Source organism: Rhinolophus sinicus, chromosome 15, assembly GCF_057876585.1.
Source record: "Rhinolophus sinicus isolate RSI-liver-muscle chromosome 15, RSI-T2T, whole genome shotgun sequence".
Classification (NCBI taxonomy): domain Eukaryota; kingdom Metazoa; phylum Chordata; class Mammalia; order Chiroptera; family Rhinolophidae; genus Rhinolophus; species Rhinolophus sinicus.
Window position 1 is genome coordinate 26240329 of NC_142515.1, and position 26065 is coordinate 26266393.

Sequence of the window (26065 nt, forward strand, 5' to 3'; positions counted from 1 at the left end):
GTTTGATCTTTGAGGTGGATGCCTCTTGATAATCAAAGGTTAAGTCAGCCACTTGCATCACGAAAAGGAAAAACAAAGCTGTCAGGGTTTACACGCCCGGTGGTAAGAACCTGCACTCTGCATGCACTCGGTTAGGCTGGGCTTCCATTCCCAGCCTCACTGCCTAATAGCTTTATAAATCTTGGGGCAAGTTAACTTGTGTAGGGGCAGATTCTTCACCTGTCAGATGGCAAGCACGTCACCTCATGCACAGGCTGTTGTGAGGATAAATGAGAATGTATGTGAAGAAGTCAGCAGTGTCTGGCAGAAAATCGGCACCTATTAAAGTGGTAACTGCCTTTAAGAAGATGTAAAGACTGAGATGAGAGCGACTGGACAAAGTGAAGTTTACTTGGTAGAGATTCATCAGTTCTCAATTAAACTCTTTAACCCTCCATTGGTAGAAAATATTAGGTATAGATTCTCTAGCTTTTAGGTGGGATGTTTGGGAAAATAAATATTTATAAACGTGCTTAATGCTCTTGTTTCTCTTTCAACCTAGGATTCCTCTGAAGGAGCCAGAGTTCTCCTCTTGTCCACCCAGAATTTTCTTTTTAGTGGGCGAGGGAATGCTCACAGAGAAGCTTGGACTTGGAGCTTGCTTATTGCATTTTGAATTGTGAAAATTAATCCTATGACCTGGCTGATACCTCTAACCCCACTCACTGGATGATTTCTGCAGACTCTGCCTTCTGAACCAGTGCTAGCAACTCTCTCTCTCTCTTTAATATTATGGGGAAACCACTAACCAGTCAACCAGCTTACACAGCACAGTAAATGGGCAGAACTAGGCAGACTCCAGTGCTCAGTCCATGTATTTTAGACAAATTCTGTTTTTTAAAAATATGAATTTGTGCTCAACTGCCAGTGATTTCTTTTTTTTTAAATATTGTCAATCCTAGTGGATTGATGTTATTTTTAACTGATATTTTGATAGTGTTGGATATTTTTGTTATTTCTTATTTATTTGTTGTTTATTTTTTTCAAAGCCATTTTTTTTTTTTTTGATAGGTAATCTAAATGGGCTCTAAGCCAGATGTCTTTCCCCTCTTTTTCACCTTCACTTTGGGAAAGTTCTTTATTTCATGAGGCTGCATTCCTCAATACCTTTGTTGTGTCCAAGGAATTTATAGCTTTCTTGGAAAATTTCCATTATTTCTTGGACCTGAGATTGCAGGGTATTTGAAAAATGAGAATTCAGAGTGATGCAATTTTAACAAATGTTAATTATTAAACTGTGTCCCTCTCTTCTTCTTTCCTCAGTGATACCAACTGATTGTGTGGTTGCTGAACTCATTTCCTTCATTCAGTTTCTTCTTACCTAAAACATCTCTGGTGCCAGGGTAGTGCCAGTACTTCTGTGCCAAATCACTGTGACTCCAGGAAAGTCACCGACAGCTTAAAAGAGGTTTGCTGAAATGTCTGTATGTAGTGGAAGCTCTGGAGTATGACTAGGATGGCGCTGGCTGGTTTTAGGTCCAGGATCCCTCCGGGGTGCGATTATATTGCCTCCTTCTAAGGAATCAGCTGTGCAGGCCAGCCCGTCTCCTGAGAGCCAGCTGGAGTCAGTGGAAGGAAGGCAGCATCAGTTTCTGCAGGGCTGAGAGGATTGCAAGGAGGGAATGTTCTCATTTGGAAGCAGTGTGGCTTATTACCAGTGTTCAAGGAGCTGCACTGCCCCTGTCCGTGTCAGAATGGACACGGGGTGTAGTTTGGAGGTGGAGCTGGAGCTTGGACGGGGTTGAAATGTTCACATGTACTTGAGGGGAGTGATGGCATGGCTTTCATCACGTGTAAATAAATGCTCACTGCCCAGAGAGCAGCATGTGGCAGGCGGGAATGTTCGGTTTGTGTGCTCCGTTAAGCTGTGTAACCGTTCTCACCCTGTGTGCTGAGCTGGGTCAGGCCTCCATGGGGAAGCAGTTACCCAGCAAAGTATGGCTGGCTGACCTGCTTTTAAACTGTTGAAAATACTACGTTATTGCTGAAATGAAAGGTGACTCTGGGGAGCAGAGTGTGGTTTTGTGTCCAGGTGTCAGTCCTCTCTTCCATTCTTTCTGTTTCTTTTGCTGCTGGAACAGCGATAGTGAAGAAAAACAAATTGGTCTTCCAACTTGATAGACTGTGAACAATAGATGGTTAGAAGTATAAAACTGCTAGAGCAGTTCTGCCATTCTTAAAAATACTTATTAGAAAATTCATTTGTCTAGGTTTCTATTTGGCTTTTTCTTTTTTCTCTTCTGGAGAAAAAAAAAGTTCCTTGACTCAGCTATCAGTGAATTCAAACAGAAACCCCTTTTGGTGTGACCAGACTGAAGTAGTAGTCTTCCTTCACGTCATACCTTCTTGCTTTCTTTACTCATCTAAGTGTTTCATCCCGGAAAGCTATGTTGTGTTAAACGTGGGCGGGCGTCAGGCAGAGGGAGCAGAGCAGTGACCTGATTGCTCCTTGTCATTGAGCTCGTTCTGTGGTTCTATTTGAGGGAGGTACCTGAGATTTAGGAGGAAATTGGTAATTGGATGGAATTGGTAGCCCAGGGTCGTGTTCTGGGGCTCAGGCGGTGAGAGGTGTCTGACACGTGCGTACGCTTTTATATAGCTCGCCCATGGGTAGTTTATGTGTGTATCTGGGTATGTGTGTGTCATTTAAGTTATTTGTTAAATATGCTTTCCCTTGCTTTAAGGGTATGATAGGACGTTTTTTAATAAAAGCTGTGATCCAGTTGGAATCCAAATTTGAGAAATAGATTGCATCACCTTTTGCCTTGTAATATATAACCGTTCTAATCCTGTGGAGTCTTACGGAGAACTCAAAGGCAAAGACCCTTTTCGCTTGCCACAGAATGGTACTGTTTCCCTTCTGACTTGGTGGGCGGGTATTTTTGAGCCAGTATTTAACAATTTTTAACATCTCTAAGATGTTTTGTTAATGTTTTGTTATGTTTACTTCTCATGTTGGAACAGTCTCTTTGGAAATGCCTCTTCCTCAGGCTTTTATAATTTCATCTCTTTCTGGGGTCAGTTGCGATGGGTTTTGATGTGGTGTCAATACTGTATTTGTGCCAGGAGGCACGAGCGTCAAAACGCAGAGCAACTCCTTGATTAAGGTCTGCTTTTCCCTGCTGAAGAGCCACTGAATCAGTGACAACTGGAGGCACTGGGGTTTGTGGCCATTGACAATGATGGACTTTTGTGCTGGGACCAGTGAATCTGGTTTGAAAACTCCACTGCAGCAGTGCAAAAGGATTAGGAGATGCTGGTTATACCTGAGTGCCAAACATGCTAAAGGAGCTGGTACTGAATGAATCATAACTGAAACCACAGTTGATCCACCACAAGCTCTTTACCCTGAATGTCCTTCCAGAGGCAGTCAACAGTGACAAGGGAGCGCCCTTGGGAAATGGAGCAGGGCCGTGACTGGTGATTGCTGGGTGTCCCAGATGTGGCTGTTTTGTTGGCCTGGAAGGATGCCAGTTGATCCCAGAGTGTCAGAGCAGAGCTGTTCATTCTTCTTGAATAGCAATGTTTCTGTTCAGCTTCCCTCACAGGAGCCTATATTAGGACACGGCTTAAAATCCTGCCGTCCAGGAGAACCTGTGGTCATTGGGCCTGTGCCCCATAGTGACTGACTGACTAGCTGTGTGGCCACGAATAACTGGGGAAGCCGTCTTTGGGAATGGACTTCTCTAGACGTTGTTTTCTTACTTTGTACAAGGCCTTGTACAGATGCTTGAAGCTGGAGGCTCTCATCCTGAAGTCTTTCCTAAGTAGAACTCCTTTCCTCAGCGAGAGCCGCATCCTTGCTCTCCTTCACCCCAAAGCCTGTGTGCTAAATGCAGGACCTGGATCCATCCCTGGACACCAGCATTTGGCAGGATTGCCCTAGAATTTGGGGGGAGATTTGGGTTCCTAAGAGGCACAGGCTTTTTAAACCAGTGGTAATTAACCCAATGTAAAACTACTATAGAAAAGCTGGCTTTCCTAGACAACTAATGCCGAGATCTTTCCACCAGTGGAGAGTTGCTAGAGGGGCTAGTGAGGAGGTAGAGTACATAATACTTGAGTGCTTGGGTTACCATGGAAACCGGAGCACGTGTGCGAGGCCACAGCCTATGCTTAAGAGCCATTGAGCACTCCCCCACATACATTTGGTGACCACCAGAACCTGTTGGGAAAAACACTCCCGTCCCAGGCTCCTTTCTTCATAGCAAGGGTTGCCTTTGCACTATCCCTGAGCGTACTCAACAAGAGAGACAAGGTTTCGTAACTGTTTCACTGTTTTTTGTTTTCCATTCTTATATGACTATATATCATATACACACATGTGTGTGTAACTATAGAGAAATAATCAGCATTGTCTTTCTTTCATATTCATGTAATATTCTGAAATTAAATTTCTTTTGTTTCATATCCATAGGCTTTGACTGGTCTTTGTTTTTTCCCCTTTCTTCCGCCTCCCGCCCCCCCTCCCCCTCCAGCCATTGTTTCTCAGTCTGGTTGTGTAGGACACAGCTCCCTGGCGCATGCTGGTGTTATGAGCCTTGCCCTCTCCCTGGGTGCTGCAGTCGGTTGCCATTTGCGGCAGCACTCGGCTGCTCAACGGCGGCCCAGCTCCAGGGAGAGCTGTAGTTCACAATCTTAGCTATAGAGGGCGCAGCTCACTGGCCCATGTGGGAATCCAACCTGGGACCTTGACATTAGGAGCACAGCGGGGGCTCAAGCTACCTGGTGGGCGGGTCCCCTTGACTGGTCTCTTAATTCACGTTTTGACTGACAGATTATTTTAAAGAGCGCTGCCTCTTATTCAAATGTTTCTCCAGTTCTTTTGAAGTATTATTGACAGAGAGGTTGCCTCTTGTTCTGAGGAATATGACACCTCTAAGAAAAGTGCCTTTTTGGCTTGTTTTCTGCCTGGGTGGCTGGGTGCAGGGGGAATGGGACTTTTGGCTGATAGGACAGAGGATTGGAACCTCTGGGAATTTTGAGTTTCCCGATTTCCCAGGGCTGAGTAGCATGTTTTGCACATATTTCAGTTGCTCATATAATCTTTATTTCTTTGTTTAAAAAAAAATGGGTGGTATTCACAGTAACAGTAAAAACCAAATGACATTTTCATCTAGGGCAGCAAGTTGTAGTGTTTAGACAACTCTGGTTGAAATGTTGTTTCTGCTACTTATTATGTATGTGACTTTGGGTATGTCCCCTCGTCTGTAATGTGGGGACAATAGTATCTCGTCTCAATAATGCCATGCTTTCCGATGTAAGTGCTTATTAGCATGAAAAATTTTCATTTTGGTCTGTGGTGCTGCTTCAGGACATGGTTTGCCCCTGTAATTCTATGTAAAATGTTATGTACGTTGAATTTTTCTAACGGAGAGATTTCACAGCTTCCACAAGAATCCCAGAGGGGTCCTTGACCACTAAACTACTGAGAATCACTAGCCTTACACAGTGCCTGGCAGAGCGCAAGTAGTCATTAAATGTTCTCTGTCTCTCTGCCAAGGATGAATTTTATAACCAGCAGGTTATTGATGCTGACTTTGTTATTTTTGATAACAAAGGAGTTACTGAAGTCTGGAGCACAAAACACTCTGCAACTGTCCACTCTGTTACCTGTCCACGTGTTCCTCTCTGACCGTGTTAGCTCCCTAGGTGCTGCTTAGAATGGTCTGTTCCTCGAAAGCATGGAGAGACTCTTCCACACGGGATAGTACACGGGAAACTGGGTAATACAGAAGGAAAAAAAAGGGTGGAGGGACAAGAGTAAGTTTGAAAAATAGGAGGTAGGTCAAAATGGCTAGTGCAGTGCTGAGCACATATTGGTTGAATTGTAGAAAGAGAGGACGAAGCAGACATGCATTAAGCAGCAGAAAGGGAAGGTGGGAAAACCGAGAGCTGGGAAGAGTTTTCTTTAGTCTCCTCTTTCTCCCTGGCCAGTTCTGTGGCCTGTGGCCCCGGTGGCAGGCTGCTCACTCTTCTCTTGTACCTACATTCCTGAGTTAGAAGCACCCAGGGATGGGAATGGTGAGAAGCCGGGGGTTATGGTGTGGAGTACATCATGCTTGTTTAGATGCTTCTCCTAAGTCCCAGCCTCTTGATTTCCCCATAACAAGTAAAGACGAAAAACAAAAAACGGGTTGAGTAATGGCCAAGTTTTGGTCCGAGTGGGTCATTAATATCCTGTCCTTTCTCAGCAGCCTTTCTCAATGCCCAGGTCCTGAGAGTCTTTTTGGAACCAGATGGAGGTTAGCAATGGGGGTCATTGCTAGCGTTCTCCTTTTGTTCCCAAAAACCAGCCTTTAAAAATTTTCAGTGCCTTGGTGCTGAGGAATGCTTAATTCAGTTGAGCCATACCTGTGGGCGACAGAGAAAGGAAACAGACTCTAAAAAATGAGTGCAGAAGCCATTTCTTAACACCAGTATACGGAAATGGGAGTTGCTTTTAAGAGCTCCTGCCCACGTGCTTCCCAGTTTTCCAGAATTGAAAGAGGAAGGCAGTGGGGCCTCTAAGGAGTTCAAGTCTCTTGTGAATGAAAAATTAATACCACAATTTACTGAGTATTTGCTATGCACTAAGTTTTATGCTAGCCAATTAATTCCTTGTCTCATTAACGTCACATCTCTGTGAAGTATTGTTATATCTAATTTTATAGTAAAGACACATATGAAGAGTTTAATGTATACATGGTCAGTAAAGTGGCAGAGCCAAGGTTAACACCCAGGTCTGCCTGACTTTAAGAACTGTGGTCTTATGCAGGGGTTACATGCCCCAATGTCTGCAGGAGCCAGGAAGGAAATGTAAGGTCACGAAAACAACAGCCACTTCAAGAGATTTACAAACACTGTGGGAGCCACACAAAACTCCACGGCCTGGATGTGGCGCACAAGACCCACTTGGCATCCTCTGCCTCTGTCCTGGTTGGGTCGCGGGTCTGCACAGGACCTTCTCCAGAGCTGCTCTTTGCTGGCCCTGGGGTGACAGCAACTGTGTGCCTTCCAGAATGGTGACTGACATAGCAGGGTGGGTGAACCCCTGACTGCTGGAAAGTGCTTAGGGAGAGTCTAACCTCATTTCTTTGCTTTCTCATACGTACTTTCCACTATGGCAGCCTCTACCCATGTGTGAATATTGAGCACTTGAAATATGGCCAGTCTGAACTGAGATGTGTGAAATGCACCCCAGAATTCAGACTTAGAAAGAGAATGTAAAAATGTCTCAATCATTTTTTATATTTATTGCATATGAAAATAATATTTTGGATATTGGGTTAATAAAATTACATCACTAAAATCAATTTTACCTGTCTGTTTTTACCTTTGTAACGTGGCTGCTCGAAAATGTTAAATTACATATATGGCTCATGTTACATTGCTGTGTTCCAGAGCCTCTGGTGCTCCAATCCTAGGTTATCCTTTCTCCCCCAGAACCTACTCAGCTCCATCTGCATCTGTGGTGGCCTCTCTTCTTTTCCTTTAGTCCTGTGACCACCCTGGAGAGAAGAGGGGAAGTCAGGAAAAGCAGGGAAAGTTTACCCCCTGGCTGCCTGGGGATTGGCTCCTGCCTGTTTCTGTGGCAGTGGGGGTACCTCAGTGTGACCCAGCTCCCTGGTGCGCACTTGTGGGCTGCAGCCCTGGGGGCGGTGGAGTCCCTGCAAGGGGACGTGAAGTCAGGGTGTTGCAAAGCACTGCCTGCCTCTCCCCGAAGGGGCGCTGCCCTTCAGTGTTTGTCCATGCCGTGGGCCATCAAGATATTTTTTAAGTTAGTGAATTCATAATAGGTGTGTGTGTGTGTGTGTGTCCTGTATTTTCCATATGGATAAAAATGCAGCTATGAAATATGGAAACTGAAATTTGGGCATAAAGACCCAGTCTTTATGTTCAGTGTAGAGGCCGAGGCCCAGGGCCTTCTGCCTTTCCCTGATGAAGAGCCACTGACGTTTACTGGAAACCTAAGGAGCCAGTAATCCAGGCTTTATTAGGTACTTGAATATCACTGACCGTTAATGCGAGGTCTTGTACTGCAGCCACTTCTTGAACACTCGCCGTGTGTACTCTGTTGCATGAACCCGGAAGAGGAGGAGAAGGGAGAGGAGAGGCACGGCCCTGTTCCTTGTCTCTGCTGCTCCCATGGGGCACCAAAGCCTACTCTTTCCAGAGGAATCTAGAAACCATTTGGTATGGAAGAAACGGGAGTATATTTAGTCTGAAGCAAATCCTCAGCAGAGACAGAGACCGAGTGAGAGCTCTTTGGGACTTAGAGATAATGGCGCCCCCCTCTGGGTCATTGTGAGGTGAAGAAGCGGGTGAGAAGGACACCACCAGGTTCCCCATGCCCACGTTACCCAGGTTCTGAACTTCACCATGCTGCAGAATCACCTGGAGGATGTGTTGCAACACTGCTGGCCTGATTCAGTTGGTCTGAGCCCCCCAAATGTGTATCACCCCAAGTTCCCAGGTGACGCTGATACTGCTGGTCCAGGGAGCAAACTGAGAACCATGAGGTGGCAGTGGCGAGCAGTTCATGCCCAGTCATGGATGTGGAGGGGCAGGGACAGCTCCCAGTGGGAAGGTTATGCCCAGTCATGGGTGTGGAGGGGCAGGGACAGCTCCCAGTGGGAAGGTTTGGCGCAGGTGTGTGGACCAGGAGACACGCAGACAGAAGGGCAGATTCGGCCTTGCCTGGCAGAGTGCAGAGTGAGCTGGTGCCTGGTGCTGGGCGCAGAGTTGGCGCCAAGTGGGGGTACCTAGGAGGGCCACAGCTCGAGCTGGTCCTTCACAGTTAGGAAGGCTGACCACCCAGCCAGGGCACCTGCAGCTTAGCAATAACTTGGGAAAAGGGAAGTAAGTCAAGACCCTCTGCCAGTGCCTGGGGAGGCCACCTGCTCTAGTTTTCCTGCCATTTTAATCAACCCATTTTGATCAGGAGGGAAACAAACTTCTACTAAGCACCCACTGCATCTCAGGAATTTTATTCACCTGATCACGTTTAATCATCGTCATCCTGTGATGTAGGTATTAGTCCATTTTAAGGACGAGGAGACTAAGGCCCTGAGAAGTGAAGGAACTTGCTCATTGTTATCTAGACAGACCTGGGATGCAGTCAGCCCTGGGGTGGACTTGTCTAATTAAATCTCCCTGCTGCTCTCTCCCCTCCCCTCCCATGTTATCATTTAAACATGTAATCATAAAATCAATATGTAATCAGTATAAACAATAGTGAGATATTTTATCCTGTTTTTCGTAGTAAGTCTTCAGGATCTAGTATGTCTTCTACACCTACAGCACATCTGAATTCGGGCAAGCCACACTTCGAGTGCTCAATAACCACATCTCACTCAGACCTTAGAGGACAGTTGCCTTTGGGGATGAGAAAGTCCAGGTATATGTAGCTGTAATCACCATTTCTGCCACTAGGTGGTGCAGGTGACCTTCCCTCCAGTTAACGCATCAGGAATTAGATTGAATGGGTGGGGAACCTCTCTTAAAATATCCCTGTCTTTAATTTATTTGTTTAAATTTGAGACAGAAGTGAGTTTGACAGATTCCCAACCATTACAAACTTACTCTAGAAATAAATACATGTAGCTGGGTCAGTGTGTGTCTGGGGCCAATGGTATAAGTGGGATTTCTCCAGGTTTATATCCATGCAAAATAGAATGTTTATTAAAAGAAAAGTAGTAAATACGTGCTAATTTAAAACTTACACATGTATTGTTAAAACTTAGCTTATACACATATATTATTAAAACAATAGTAATGGTAGAAATTGTTTAGAATTTAGGTAAACAAGACTTGTTTGGTAAGGAGTGTTCTCTTCCTGACATTCTTTACAACAGACTATTAGTTGATTATTAAAAAATTCTCCACAGACAGCTGACTCCCTTATTGCCTGCACCCAAGAGGAAGCAGTCCAACCACCCCACCCTTGGTCCACCACTGGTACCTGCTGCTATCCTGGGGCTTCTGTTCTATTTCAAGGATGGGGAGATTGAGCCTAGTAGCCAATGTGCCTCCATTCACATCCCATGGGAGCTGACAGCCAACCTAGACTGCTCTGGACTCCCTGCCCAGGGCTCTTTTCGCCATGTCATTCTGTTTGAGAAGTGGACGCATTTGCAGCCATCTTGTGTCTCATGTATCTGTGTACAAACTCACTGAGTCTGACATGGTAGCCAAGAGCCCAGCCTCGGCTGTGCCACTTACAGGCTGAGCATAGGGCTGAGCCCAGGGGACCTCAGAAAATTGTTAAGTGAATGAGGAAAGGAAGGAAACAATGCCCTCCAGACATTTTAGAAGCTTACCATTCCTGGAGGTGGGGTGACCAGTCAGCCAGCCATCGGGTAGCAGACTGATTACACTGGACCCCCTCCATCATAGAGGGACATTGATTTGGTCCTCATTGGAACAGACACTCATTTATTCTAGACATGGATTTCCACCCCTTCCTGAACTACTACTGCCATCCGACCATCTGTGTTCATGGAATTCCTCATTTAGTGTCTTGGTATTCCATATAAGATGGCTTCTGACCAGGGAACTCGTTTCAGAGCAATGTAAGTGTAACAACGGATTGTCTTCATGGGAATTCACTAGTCTTACCATGTGCCCTATAACCTAGAAGCAGTTGACTTGATGGAACTGGGGGCTGGCCTACTGAAGACTTGGTTATGCTACCATTTGGCCTGAAAGGTTGGGGTTCTGTCTTACAAGGTGCCCTATGTGCTTGGAATCTGCGACTGTTTCTCCCATAGTAACCAAGGGGTGGAAGTGGGAGGGGCTCCTCTCACTATGATAGTGAGTAACTTACCTACAGAATTGTTTCCCCAGTCTGTGCAACTTTGAGCTCTGCTGGTTCAAAGGCTGTAGTTCTGACGGACGGAGGAATGCCACGATGACGCCACTGAATTAAGACTGCCACCTGGCCATGTTGGTCTCCATATTTCTCTGAAAAAAGGGGAAATTGGGTTGCTGTTACACAATGTGGCAGAAGAACTATGTATGCAAGTTTGAGGCACACCTTGGTACTTCCATGCAAACAGTACAAGTGAATGGAAAACTATTGCAACCAACATAAGATGGGACCACTGAGGATTCAGACTATTCAGCAATGAAGATTTGGGTCGCTCCACCAAGTAAAGGATCCTAATTATATACATTTTTATTTAAAATTTTAATGTATCTTGGAGTTCATTTCATATTAATACCCAGGGAGATACCTCTTTCTTTTTAATGTCTGCATGATACACCATCATGTGGGTGCATCCTGTGGTGGGCTGAATAACGACCCCCGAAAAGATGTCCACATCCTAATCCTGGGAACCTGTAATTGTTAACTTTGTAGATGTGATGAAATTAAGATGGCGAGATTGTCCTGGATTATCCATGTAGGCCCTAAATGCAATCCCATATATCCTTAGAAGAAGAAGACAGAAGATTTGACACAGAAAAAGCGAGAAAGGCAATGTGACCATGCAAGCAGAAATTGGAGTGATGCGGCCACAAACCAAGGAATGCCCGCAGCCATCAGAAGTGGGAAGAGGCAAGGAAAGATTTTCTTTTAGAGCTACCGGAGGGATCACAGCCCTGCCAATTCCTTAATTTTGGTCCAGTGATACTGGTTTCAGACTTTTGGCCTCCAGAACTATGAGAGAATCAATCTGGTTTGTTAAGCCACCCAGTTTGTAGTAACTTGTTATCGCAGCCACCGGCAACGAATCCAACCATCTCATACTGATGGATATTTAGAGTATTTCTAATCTTTTGCTTTGCAAATAGTGTTGTAGCGTGTCTCTTGAACATGTGTCATTTCACATATAAATGAGTAAATCTGTAAGTCAAATTGTAGAAGTGGAATTGCAGGATCAAAGTATATAAAGCATTCCTTTTCTACAAATGCTCGTACTTTAGTTTTGCTGCTTGTGTTCAAAGAACGTTAATTCATCTCAGATCGATGGGACAATTTCCTCTTCCTTGACTTTCCCCAGTGTCATTCAAGACCTAGCTCAAAAGATACCTCCCCCAAGAAGTCTTCTCTCTTCCAGGCAGAGCTCTCTGCTCCACTGGCTGAATTCCCATAGCAACGCGAATACATCTCTCCTGGAGCCCCGATCACATTGCACCGTGTTTATACGACTGTCTGTCTCAGAGATGGTGAGCTCCTGCAATGCAGGGCCTGGGTCTTATTCACCTTTGCATCTCCCAAGCTTAAGCATAGCGAGGGCTCAGTAAATGGATGGAGGGCATGGAAGAAGGAAACCTGCTTTTTGGGGGGCCTGAGGATAGAAGGCTATACTGTGAGGTCATACCTGACTGGGTAAGGGCCAGGGCTCAGAAAGAGCAGAGAACTGAACAGAGTTCTAGAACTGTGGATACTGCCCTGTTACTACATATAATGGAACTGATCTCGGAACCTGAAAACTCATCTTTTGTATATTTTGTATGTTCCAAGTACCTGAGTAAACGTGAGGCCAATGATTCACTGTGAAGAGGGGGAACAGTCGCATGGAGAGGCAAGGCAGCAAGTCCCCAGGTTTCAGCTCAAATAGGAAATGCTGCTAGACTGTAAACTCCATAGGGGTAGGGTCTCTGTCCTCTACTGTAGCTCCAGTGCCTGACGTACTGCCTGGCACGTAGCCAGCATGCACTAAGTATTTGCTGGGTAGATGAGTGACCTAACTCACAGTAGCCTGGTGAAGCAGATACTACTATTTTCCTTGTTTCAGGGTGGGCAAACTAAGGCATAGAGAGGTTGGATCACCCAAGCCACAGAGTCAGAAATTGGCACCCAGGATTCAGACTTAGAGTGCGCAGCCCAAGGAGTGGGCATGGCCGATAAAATTCAAGCTGGGGAAAGTGAGAGCCCTGTCCTTTTGGGCCCTGGACCTTGGGGAGTGAGACTAAGGCTGTTGGTGGCTGTGATCGACAGCTGGTCTAAGAGCATGGTGTCAGAGGGAAGCAAAGATCAGAGAGAGGGAGAGATGGATTTTGAGTTCCTGGACACAGCCATCCCCGTGCCCTCTCTGTAGCTGGAAATGGGAGCCAACACATGCCCTCTTCCACTTCGGCTGGCCTGGCTCAACCCTTGTTCTTGTAATGGAGAGTTCCAATGACCATGGTGATAGAACACATCTCTGCTGTCAGGGTGCTGGAAAGAGACCCAAAACCTGGGTTTCAGTTCCAACTGCACCGGGCGCTCAGTGTGTGACAGAGCCAGTCCTCTTGATCACTGGGTCTCAGGTTCAGCAGCTATAACACGGTTAATCGCTTCCAACTCTTAGGGTGAGTGTCACGGTACTGAGGGAGAGACTTAAGGTTTGTGACTCAGGGCCTGGTATCCAGCAATTGCTCAGGAAGTGTCAACTGCCTGCTCTGCCCTTGTAGGTGGCTTTCAGCTATCTACAAGTGACAGAAAACTCATCCAGGATTAGCGTAAACAATGAAGGCTTTTATCACTGCATGCCACAAGAACAGGGGCAGAGCAGTTCCAGGGTGGTGAGTTCAGAGGCTTAACAGTGTTATTGAGGACCTAGGTTCTGTGACTCTTTCAGCTATGCCATTGTCAGAGCGTCTTCCATTTCCCTCATGGTCACGAGATGGCAGCCCCAGCTCCAGGCATCACCCAGTGTCGGCCTGAGGAGGAGGTGTTTCTTCCTTATCTTCCTCTGTAAGAGGAAAACCTTCCCAGCAGCTCCCCAGCAGACTTCCCCTCCAGTTTCATTGGCTAGGATTTTCATGTGCCCATTCTTAAACCGAGCATTTACAAAGGGAATATAGTACCATGGTTGGTTTAGAGTGATTAAGAAAGACCCTACGGGGGTCTGAACAAAATTGGTTTTGTTCGCACTTTGTGTAATTCTCCCAAGGGGAGAATGGCTGTTGGACTGTGTCTGCCATGTTTGTTCAGTGAGGTGCTCCGACCATGGCACATAGTGCCCGACACATAGTAGGTGCTCAGTAAGTACTCACTGAGCAAGTGACTATGTGCAGTGAGCCCTCTGCACCAGCTGGCAGAATAGAGTGAGTGGAGGCAGTTCTTGGATGGCGCAAGGGTCTTCAGATGACTGTGGCTACATGTCTTTCCCCCAGCCTTGGAGGGCTCACAGGCTTGATAGAGATGGTATGGCGACCTGCAGTGGATGTTTTTGCTCAGTGGGGCCAGGTTTCCATGGAAACAATACTGATCCAGGTCCACTCCAGTTGGCCTGTGGTTTCTGAGGAGCAGGCAGGAGGGCCAAGGGGAGGAGAGCAGGCGGACAGAGGTGATGTGTCTTCTACAGGGAGGGCACTAAAAGCTGCAGAAGGTGCAGGGTTCTTTGGGCCACAGCATGTAAATGGGAGACCCAAGCTCCTTTTCAAGCTAGTATTTAGTTCATTCTGTGTATCTCCACTGAGCACCTGCGATGTGCCAGGCCAGGCATGTGCTAAGTGCAGGAGCTATAATGGTATGTAACGCAGGCATGGCTTCTGCCCTCTGAGAGCTTATAGTCTAGTGGAGGAGGCAGATATTAATCAAATAATCACAGAAGTAAATTTAAATGGTGACTATGGTAGTGACAAGAAGAAGAGGCGTGTGGTACAGCCTCAGGGAGCACCATTTCCAAAGCATCCAGGGGGGCGATGGAGGGGAGATGGAGACAAGTTAATGACTTGGTGACGTAATTAGAAGGTGAATTCCTTCTGTCATGATAGGTCATGACATGATAGGTGAACAGTGAGGTGAGGAAGAGGAAAGTGTGCTGCTTAGGTTTCTGGCTCATCTAACTGGGTAGGCAAGAGGGCGTTCCGAGAGATAGGAAACACAGAAGAGGATCAGTGTTGGAGGGGGAGGGGAGCTCATGAATTGGGTTTTAGTCATATTGAGTTTGAGGTATCGAGCAGGCAATTGGATGAACAAATCTGAAAGCAGCAAGACTTCTCAAGCCCTCCCGTACCCAGGACACGAGGTATCATTTGTAGAGACCTGACCCTCCTCCCTGTTTTTCCTCTCTGGTCTTTGTCCTTAAATGACATAATAATAAGTACTGATTCCTTACCCTGAGCCAGGCTGCCTCTCTTTTTAAAGACTTGACATATTTCAGCTTATTGGGGCCCTGTAACAACCCTATGAAATAGGGTATCACAATCCACACTTTACATGTAGGGAAACAGAGGCCCAGAAACCCTAAGTAGCCATTGCCTCAGGTCAGGTGGCAGAGTCCAGCTTTGAACCCAGGCAGCCTGAGCCAGGAGCTGTGGTCTTCACCACTTGCTCCACAACAGCCTCCTACCTGGGCCAGAGGTCCTGGCCTGTGTAAGCATCAGGGACTCGGAATTGGGACCCTCATCACCACAAACTAATAGGAAGCTCTTGGAATCCTGACCCCCTGACAGTACATTATGGTGGCACAGGATTTCAGCAGAATTCACATTAGAGAATGTGGGAACCAGAAAATGAAATTTGACAGCTAACAATAAGGGCATCCCAGCCTTGTTTTCTGCACTCGTCTGGGTGAGACCCTGGCTTGTTATGCTGCTGAGGCCTGTTTCCCTCTGTGACCCCGGCAGTGCTCAGCTGTTTTAGCTCCGTGAGAATGTCCCTAAGGGTGGAGGTGGGCTGTGCTCAGGACCAGGGTTTCAAATGCAGGGAGGAGACTTAGGTTTGCAAAAGTACTCAGCAAGGCAGGGGTGAGGTAGGCCCAGCGGCCGGCTCCCTCGCTCCCAAATTCTCCTCTGTTAATTCAGGTGAAATGGTTGTTTTGCTTGAATATGTTAGCTGAAAGCCAGGATTGCAGCAGCTTGCTTTCTTTTCAGGTTTTTTTTTTTAAAAAACTTTTTAATTGTATTTAAAATAGATACAGAGAACTGTGGAGGACAAATGTATAGCATAATGAATTATTACAAGGTGACAACTCTGGTAATTCAGCTCCCAGACCATCAGCTCCAGAAGCCGCTACGTTCCTTGTCTCAAACACAACTCCTTCCCTCTCCCCAAAAGTAGCTCCCATCCTAACTATTATGGTAATTACTTCCTTGCATTTCTATATAATTTTATTACCTGAGCACCTTCTTAAACTTACCATTTAGTCTTACCCACTTTTTAAAATTAAGTAAATTTTTGAAATTGTAGTAAAAAACACATAGCATAAAATTCACCGTCTTCATCCTTTTAAGTGTGCAGTTCCGCAGTGTTAAGTATATCCATGTTGTGCTACACCTCTCTAGAACTTTTTCCTGTTGAAAAACTGAAACTCTGTACCATGAAACAACAATTCCCCATATCCCCATCCCCACCTAGCCTGCTGGTAACCTCCATTCTACCTCTGTCTCTATGAATCAGAGTATTCCAGGTATGTCACGGGACTCATACAGCATTTGTCTTTTCATGACTGACTTCTTTCATTTAGCATTATGTCCTCAGGGTTCATCCATGCTGTAGCATGTGTCAGAATTTCCTTCTTCTTAAGGCTGAATGATATTCCATTGTGTATCTATATCACATTTTGTTTTTCCATTCACCTGTTGGTGGACATTTGAGTTGCTTCCACCTCTTGGCTATTGTGAATAATGCTGCTATGAACATGGTGTGGACTTACCTACTTTTTTATTTGATATGTCATGTAAGTCTCTTTTAATCCAAAGAGTCTCCCTCCAGACCTTTCCCCTCCCCTTTTAATTCATACGTTGAAGAACCCAGTGTATTCCAGTGCATCTTCCCCAGACTGGGTTTTGCTGACTGCACACTAATGGTACAGTTCAGCACGTCCTCTGTCCTCTGTATTTCCAGTAGATTAGATCCAGAGCTGGATCCAGAGGCTGCTCAATTATGGTTTTGAGTTTTGGGCAACCATAGGTGGTGTGTTCTTTCATCAAAATGCACAGATAGTGTTGTGTTATCGCTTTGTGTGTGAGTGCGTGTAGGGGGTGATGTTAACAGCTGCTGATACTCTGTGCTTAGATCCATTAATTAAGTTATGGGTACAAAATGGTGTTGTTCTAATTTGATAATTCCTTTTTCATTAATTAGCTGCAGCAACTTTCCTAACAGTTAGTCGATGGAAAGAAACCATACTAGAACCAGTGCAATGTTGCTTTTGTGTGTCTTATATATTTGTGTTTTGCATAAGATTTTATTTGAAGGGTCTGTTACTTATAAAATGAATAAAAGGGCAGAGAACTTCTGGGTAATGATAACTGATTGAATCCATCCGCTTTCACTCTCTCAAAATCCTAGTAAATTGATAGAAAAAGAATTTTTCTGAAAGTCCAAGACTTGCGGAAGTGGGCCAACAGCAACACAATTTTGGGTAAGTTGTAGAGGATTGGGCATCCTCTAATTGCTTCTCAAGAAAGGACATGAGAGGTCAGCATTTTGAGACCTTTAATGAATGAAAATGTCTTTATTTTACCCTCACATTTGATTGACAATTTGGCTATGTATGGAATTCTAAATTGGGGGCCCTTTTCATTCAGCCTTCTGTGCTCCAGTATTGCTGTTGAGAGAATCAAGACCATTGTAATTCCTAGCTCTTTGTAGGTGACATTATTTTTGTTCTTTCTGGAAACGTGTAGGATCTTATTTGTGCTCTCAATATGCTGAAATTCCACAGTGACTCAGATCCACAGATCTACAATATGGGGATCTATTTCCCTATATTGTGGAGAGAAGTTCTAAAACAGTTAGAGAGGCGAAAGTTGTTGGCTCCAGAGAAGGGAAATGGGGCGGGGGGACTGCCATTTTCATAACAAATCTTATAGAATGATTTGACCATTTTTGTGCATATATAGCTTTGATATAAAAACAAAAACTAAAATTAAAGGAGATGACAAAGACGGAGCATAGGCTTAGGAGTGAGGCAGACCCGGATTTGCGTCCTGGATTTCTTGCTTGGTTAACAGGGTGTTTGTGAGTCACACAGCATTTCTGAACCTCAGCTTTCTTATTTAAAATGGGGTGGGGGAGGTATTTCCACTCTGTTCAGATCACGTGGGTTGTGTGATAGAGGACGTAGAAGATTTTGTCAGCTGTGAGGAGTGGATCCGCAGGAAGTGTTAGCATCTCTGATGAGATGCTGAGGAGCCTGGGTGATGGCTGAAGTGGAGGCTGTGTTTTGAGTGGCCAGAGGACCTTGGGCAACTCAAGAGTGTGTCATGTCCTACAGTCCAGCCTGTACGCCTCTCCTCTTCCATCTTGAAAACCTGCTAGTAGAGAAAACCCAGTTTGTTCTATGTGGTGGAAAGCAGACCCCAGTCAAACTGTAGCCTTTTCTGGGTCCCATTACCTGTAGACGGAGTTAATTCACCAATCTTGTCAGGGGGCTTCCTCCCAGTTGTGTTCTCCTAGTGCTTTCATTCTCCAGCTTCCAAGTCTGCTCTTCCAAAGGCATTTTCTTCGGGGGAATAAACCTGGAATTGAGGAAAGCCACCATTAGTCAGACAGTGGAAGCCAGGCTTCCCCGAAGTGTGGCTAAACAAATCAAAGATGATAGCGTACCTTCTCTCTTTTTTATTTTTATTTTTTATACCTTCTCTCATAATTAAAGTATTCGTGTATACATGAGGGAAAGCTAATACTTTTTGTCTCAAAGCAAACTGGCTGGAGTGCTGGATTGAGAATGGTTCAGAAGCTGATCTCAATAAAAGGAGTATGGTGATTAATTAGCAATGTCTGCCATGGGCAAGGGAGGGGAAAGTGGTAGTGTGCCCATCATGTACTTGTCATCCCTGATAGAAATGTTTTTTCTTCTTTTATTAGGCCATAACCTTCATAAAGTACATTAATTTTAAATGTACAACTTGGTATATTATACACACACACACACACACACACACACACACACACACTCCACACAGATCAAAATACAGAATATTTCCAGAAGCCCAGAATTCCCTTGTGTCCCTGTTTAGTCAGTGTTCTCTTTAACACGACCATTATTTTGACTTCTATCACCATAGATTAGATTTGCTTGTGTTTTACTGCATATAAATTGAATTAAACAATATGTATTCTTGTGTCTAGCTCCTTTCGCTCAGCATAATGCCTGTGTGAGTCATTCCTGTTGTCGGGGGCTTGTTCTTCACTCATTATTCCGCTGTGTGTATACACCACAATTTGTTTATCCATTCTCCTGTTGAACATTTGAGTTATTTCCAAGTTTGGGCTATTATGAATGAAGCTGCTACAGATATTCTTGTACATGTCCTTTGGTGGACGAAACCTGTCATTTCTGTTGGATAATATTGAGGACTGAATGTGTCCCCCCCAAATTCATATGTTGAAGTCCTAACCCCCAGTGAGATGGTGCTAAAAAGTGAGGCCTTTGGGAGGTGAGTAGGTTTAGAGAATGTCATGAGGGTAGAGCCCCCATGATGGGGTTAGTTGTTATTCCCATTGTTCCTTATAAGAAATGGAAGAGACACCAGACCTTTCTCTCTGCCAGAAAGAAGGCAGCCATTCGCAAGCCTGAAGAGGGCTCTCACCAAGACCCTGACCATGTTGGCACCTTATCTTAGACTTCCCAGCCTCCAGAATTTGAGAAATAAATGTCTCTTGTTTAAGCCACCCTGTCTATTTAGTCTATGGTATTTTGTTTTGGCAGCCAGAGGCTCAGACAGCTATCATCTGCCTATCTATCATCCATCTATCTATCATCTATGTATCTATCTATGTATCTATCTATGTATCTATCTATGTATCTATCTATGTATCTATCTATCTATCTATCTATCTATCTATCTATCTATCTATCTATCTATCATCTATCTATCATCTATCTATCTAATCTGTCTCTAGGAGAGGACTTTCTGGGTCATAGGAAGGGTGAATATTTAGCTGGATTTCTACTGACAAAGCACTGAACTGCACTAAATTTGAACAGGGTCTCTGTTCCCCTCAAACACAGTTCCGGGCTGCAGATCGACACAGAGCTGTTGAACTCAGACTCTGACTGAGACATTGTATCAGCTTAGAGCAAGACTTAGAGAAAAGCAAACACCTATACCACCAGGCAGCTCATTCTCTAACCTTTGACTATTTTCATATTTTTGCAATATTTCATATTTTCAATTACTTAATTAAACTTTGATTTTCTGCAGGCCTGAATTCCCTCTAGTTCTTTCCTGACTTTTCAGGGGCTTGTCTAGGCTTGTTTTGCCTGATGTCAAATCTTCAGCTTTCTTTAGTTGTCCTAGAGTGGATTGTGTCTGTATTTGCTGGGAAAAGGCTTTGGATACCTCCGCAGCCCATCTATCAGTTCTGTATGTCTGGAAATTGTTCTTTTTTCCACCCAGAAGGGAATAATTTCTCCAGAAACTGACCTCTTTTAACCTTAGCTCTTTGCTTTTTGAAATAATAGCTACTATATGTACTGTTTGCATTGAATGCTTATGTTTGCTCACGAAATACTTCTGGCTGTCGAAAACTCCTGACTTATACACTTGTTCCTAATTTTAACAAGGGTCACACTTCTTTTTTCAGCAATACAGGGCCTTGTTCATGGTGAATGCGCAATAAATATTTATTGAATGAACTTAATGAAAATCATTTAAGAAAACATTGCATAGATCGTAACTAGAGGCTGTGGAAGGTTCCTTTCAGCTCTAAGATTTTAAGGTAAAGTCCTTAGGCTATTCCTCACCCTAAGCTGCTGGGGTGGGCAGTTGGAGGAAGGAAAGAGCCCCTTTTATTTCACTGCAGAAAGGAGTGGAGCTGTGTGGGCAGCTGCCTGGGGTCCCTGGGTTGGGCTGGCTTATTTATCCAGACTCCAGGTGCTCTGGCTCTGAACAACTGTTATTATTTCTGGATTTCTAAATTCTGTCTTTCCTTTAAGATTGAAGACCTGAGTGTTCAGCTCCCATCCCAGTTCATTTTGGTTTCACACACATTTATTGAGCATCTACTAGGTTGCAGATACTGGGCTAGGTGCTAGACTGAAAACAGGAGCAGCACAGAAACTGATCTGATAGCCAGTCAGCTCTATGACCCTGGATCAGTTACTTGTCCTCTAGGGATTCCATTTCCTTGTCTGTAAAATGGGGGTATTGCAATGCTTATCTCTGGAGAAGCATTCAGCTGTGCTATGCTGGGGCGCTATGCATCTATCCTCACTGAGGAAAACTGAGGATCGGGTGCCTGGACAACTGGATTGGTCACAGAGCTGGACCAACTCGGCACTTCCCGGCGTGTTAGTCTGCCCTCAGCCTCTCGCAGATGGTGCCTAAAACCTTCCAGAGGGTCTCGGTGCCGCGCCAACCCCCTTTTGTCCAGAGACGCTGTTCTGATCAACTCAACAAAGGCGCATGGTTTCTGTTTGCCTGGAGCCCCTCTTAGCAGATACCCCCACACCCCGATGGGGGTCCAGATGGCCCCACCCTTCCCTCCTGCTTCCACACTGCCCTCGCCCCCTCTCCATCTCCGGGAACCTGCAGCAGCACACCATCCGTGCCCCACCAGGCAGAGTCCATGGTGGGTAAGTGTCCTTAAACTCGCCAGGGACCCTGGCTTCTGGGCTGCTGCCTCTGCTGGCCCAGTGGATAAATGTTCGTTGAAGAGGATGAGACCCTCCAAGGACCCAAACTGCTTTGGCAGAAACGCAGAGAAGCTTAACAATCTGTTTAAAAAATCCTTCCTGCCCTCTGCAGTCTGTCATTTACACCTTGTCTGGCCTTGCACGGGCCAGGCCTGGGCCTGAGAATGGAGCTTTGCCCTCACCAGCTGGATGACCCTCCTGCATCTCAGATTTCCGTCTGTTAACAGGAACAACAGCACCTCCTTGCAGGGTCACCTACAGATGATTCCTGTCACATAGGACATCTACAGCAAACCGTTTTGTCATTGTGGAGTGACATGAAATGGTGAAAGGTGTGACATCTGGAGTCAGACTGCCTAGGTTCAAATTCCCTATCCCTGTCTGTGGGCCATGATGAGCTAGTCATTTACCTCTGGGTGGCAGTCACTTATTGTGACCAATCACTATCGTGTTCCTGATTGATGCGCCCCAGCCTGGAGGGCTGGAGACAAAGACTCGTGGAAGGAAAGGACCTTCTGGACCACATCGGCTCCCGTAACTGATCCATCACTTATTATTACTAGTTTTTATTGTGGTAAATATATGTAAAAAATAAAATTTGCCATTTTAACAATTAAGGATATAATTTAGCGGCATTAATTACAGTCAGAGTGTTGTGCAACTATGACCCGTTTCCAAAACTTTTCATCTCTCCAAACAGGAACTCTGTACCTAGTAAACAATCACTCCCCATTCCCGCCTCCCTCCACCTTGGTAACCTGTAATCTACTCTCTATCTCTATGAATTTGCCTGTTCTAGATATTTCATAAAAGTTATCACTTATTTTTAAAGCACCCTTTGTAGAGCAATAGCAGCTCTGTCAATGCAGGAATGTAAAATGTGTTATTTAGCATTTCGTTTGCTCTTAAAATCATTAAATTTGGAATGTTAAATGTAATGATAATTTTATTCATGCCATAGTTATAGATTTAGTAATTATGTTTTTATTTCTAAAACAATGTTTTAATTTTTTGTTATGGCCTGTTTATTATAGAAAATATGGAAAATATAGAACAATATAAAAGAAGAGATTAAAAAAATTACCTACAATTCCAATGATGTTAGCTTTTTGGCGTTCTTTTGTTTTTGCTTTTGTTTTTTTAAGAAATTAGATTTATAATTAAATACATTTAATGGTTTTACGCTATGAGCTGCTGAATTTAGGTTTTTGTCAGTTTGAGAAGGACCACTACATTTGAGATTAGAAGACCCCACCTAAGTCTAATGAAAGCAAGACAAGGTCTAAGAATGTCTGGACTTTGTCTTGGTTACATTGCCAAGTAGACCCAGAAAGCATTCATTTGCAGGAGAGCTAAGGAAAAAGGAGAGGCAGGAATCCTCCAAAATGAATCATGTTTGTCAAAAGGAATTTTTCTAGACAGACCTTTTCGCTAACGTAAAACGCTTACCAGTTTTGGCTTTTTTTTTGGAAATGCATACACTTACCACATGCCAGTATAGCATAAGGCACTTTCAAATGTAGTACTATTTATTCAATCCCACACCCTACCCAAGGAGGTATGTCTTATCCTCATTTTATATCCTGGCTTTACCACCGACGCGCTGTGTGGTCTTGGATAGGTTACTAAACCTCTCTGAGCTTTCAGCTCCTTATTTGTAGAAATAGTACCTTCCTCATAAGTTTGTTGGGAGGATTAAATGATTGAATATGTAAAGCCCTTGGAATACAATAACCCTTAGAATTTGTAGGCCAATGAAAGTGTTTGTTAACTGTCAGGATTATTCTTTATAGATGAGGCCCCTGAGACTGGGGGGGATGAATGAGCCCTGTGATGCCAGTTTTTGTCATCTTGGATTCAGAAGGACAGCAGGCTAGCTCCGATGGAGAAGGCTGCTCTTCCTCAGATGTGGGTTTTGGGTATATGATATGTTTCCACACAGGGCCCTCTCTTTCCCACATGCCACAGGAAGCAGAAGGGGCTGAATCAGAGGACAAGTAGAAGAGAAAATTGATTACGTCTCACTCTTCAGTTTAAACCGCCCAGAGGTTTCCCATTCCCCCCAGGATTCAGCCCAACTCTGTAACAGATGCACTCAGGCCTTCAGGATCTGCCCTCCCTTACCAGTACCCCAGTCTCATCTCCTGCCTGAAAATCTCCCAGTCATGCCAAAAGGCCCTGTGCCTCTTTCTGCCTCTGGGCCTTCTCCTTCTCTGTTCCCTCTGTCTGGAACACTCTTCTCTCACTCCTGCTTCACTGGCTAATTCCCAATCATCCTTCAGGTCTTAAACTTATACCCCCTACTGGAAGCCTTCCCTGGTTTCTTGGGTGAGCTACACGTTCTGTGGATTCCCCTCGTCCCTACACTGCCTGTAAATGCTATTTATACATGAGTGAGGTGGATACTGTGATGCGGTGTCTGGATCTGCCTGCAGGAATGAAGGAATTGTCCCCCCGCTGCTAGAAGAGCTGCCCTCAACTGTCAGCCCTCATTGGGGGCAGCCCTTATCTGAAGAAAACAGCCTCACGCAAGGTTATAGCTCCTTCCAGGGGCAGCCCTCGCCATGGGATAAAGGCCCAGCACTCTTGCCACAGTTGAGACAGCTCCCAAGGGTCATCTTGTCTTCAGAACTTCTTGTAGAACTGATGGAGTCTGCCACCGAAACAGCGTAACAGGTTAGTGTTGCCCTCTGTCCAAACCCCGTCCTTTCCATCCTCCCAAGACAGTGATCCTGAGTGCATTTCCTAATACATGCTCTGTAAGCTCTTCTCCATCCTAGAGATTCTTCCCAGGGACCCAACCTGTGCCATGTGCTGACTGTGGCTCATTCATGCCCCCAGGGTAATACCCAAGGCTCTCAACTGACCTCTATGTCCCTCGGCATCTGACTCCCTCCCTTCTCCCCACCCATCTCACTGTTCCCTGGGGAATTCTCTCTCTAGCCTAATGTGACTCTTCATTGCTCAGACTTTCACAGGAAGCCTGCCTCTTCTGCACCTTCATTCTCACGATCCCCCCTCCCCTGAATAACCTCCCTAGGCTTCCATAGAAAAAAATATTTATTCAGCATTTTTGATGTGCGAGGCCCTGAACTAGGCATTAGGGAACAAGACAGATGCAAACCTGTCCACAGGGTGCTTTAGCCTAGGAGGGAGGAGACTCGTTAGATAAACGAGTAATTCCGTGACAGTGTCAATGCTCTGAGGGGAAGAAGCACAGGGAACTATGAGGTCATGTGACAAGGGAGGCAGCTGACCCAACCCCGGGACAGGGAAGGCTTCCCTGAGGAGGACTAGGCCAGGCTGAGGATGGTGGAAAGAGCCTGCCAGCACAGCGACTGTCAGACGCAAACAGCATGAGGTGCTTCGTAAACTGAGAGATGAACCCCAAGCAAAAATCTCTAATATTCCCAATGCTTGGCTCACAGTTGGCACGCCATCAATGTCTGATACATGAATGAGCAAACTGCTACCTGCACAGACGCTGTCACCTTGCTCTCTCCCTTTTATCTCCTCTTCTTTCTTCCTCTTGCTCTTGGCGTCTCTGTTGCTCCCAGTGCTTCTCAACTGCCAGAGTTGTCCTGGTTGCGTGTGGTGGCCTCTATGAAAGTCACTTGATTTTAAGTCGAGGAGCTTGTCCCTGCTTCAGGCTTTGTTATTGAGAGCCTCACGTGGTCTAGCCTTCTTCAAATTTGAGGGCATCAAAGGGTTTAGAGATGAAAGCTAAAGTGTCCTAAGTCTTGCTGGCATGACCTCCGTGGGACTCCTGGTTTCTCAGTCCCTATTGGGGTGGGAGGTCCATGGTGCATTGAATGCTGTGTCCTACCTGGGTGTGTGGCCTAGTGGAGCAAGATCCAGACTCATTCATGGCTCATCTCTGTAACTCCTCTGTCATTTGTAGGTGGGCTGGTTGCTTCACTTCTGTGGGCCACCAACTGTGCAGATGTATTTGGATTCAGTCAGTTAATCCCTATCCTGCTCTGACATCTTAAGATTGAAGCTACTGTACACCAGTGTCACATGACTCTGTCCTCTCCCCTCCAGTCTCCTTCTAGACCTCCTCCCTGCCCCCCCCCCCCCCGTGGTTATCTTTCTCTTTGATGTGTCTCATCCTTGCTCACAGTATGTGGAAACTGAAGAGGAGTGAGGCAGGCAGGCTGCAGACCCTTTGTCCCTGCCAGTCTGCTTCCTTCAATGGCTCCCCAGAGTTTTCAGGTCCAAGTTCAAACTCATTAACTCAGCACACCAGGCCTTGATTCTTAGAGCGTGGTCTCTGGAACCACTGGCATCAGAATCACGCTGCCTCACCAATCCCCTCCCCACAACTTTCGAACAGTGACAATTCTGATTAAGAAGGTCTTGAGTAGGTCTTAGGAATTGACATTTATAATAAGCACCTCAGGGGATTAAAAAAAATGTACTAGTGGTGATGGGAGGTTAGATCAGACTACACAGGTAAAGAAATCCAAACAGTAGGGAAAAAAAAGCGTATGCTGAAACTGTCCCCTTGCTACCACCCGGTC

General features: G+C 45.3%; 1 protein-coding gene across 4 annotated transcripts in view; it reads left to right on the top strand.

Moving 5' to 3' along the window:
- Positions 1–4449, top strand: part of ARHGAP19 (Rho GTPase activating protein 19) — a 49583-nt gene extending 45134 nt beyond the window's left edge. For 2 of the 4 annotated variants that reach the window (XR_016018901.1, XR_016018902.1), the window contains exon 13: positions 542–556. Coding sequence is in view for 2 of the 4 variants with exons in the window: in XM_019724792.3 (XP_019580351.1) it covers positions 542–552 (11 nt within the window). In the remaining 2 variants the exon portion in view is untranslated. Of the gene's footprint in view, positions 1–541 lie in introns of all 4 variants that reach the window. The other 2 variants (XM_019724792.3, XM_019724794.3) reach the window with 2 other exon arrangements.
- Positions 4450–26065: the final 21616 nt, after the last annotated feature.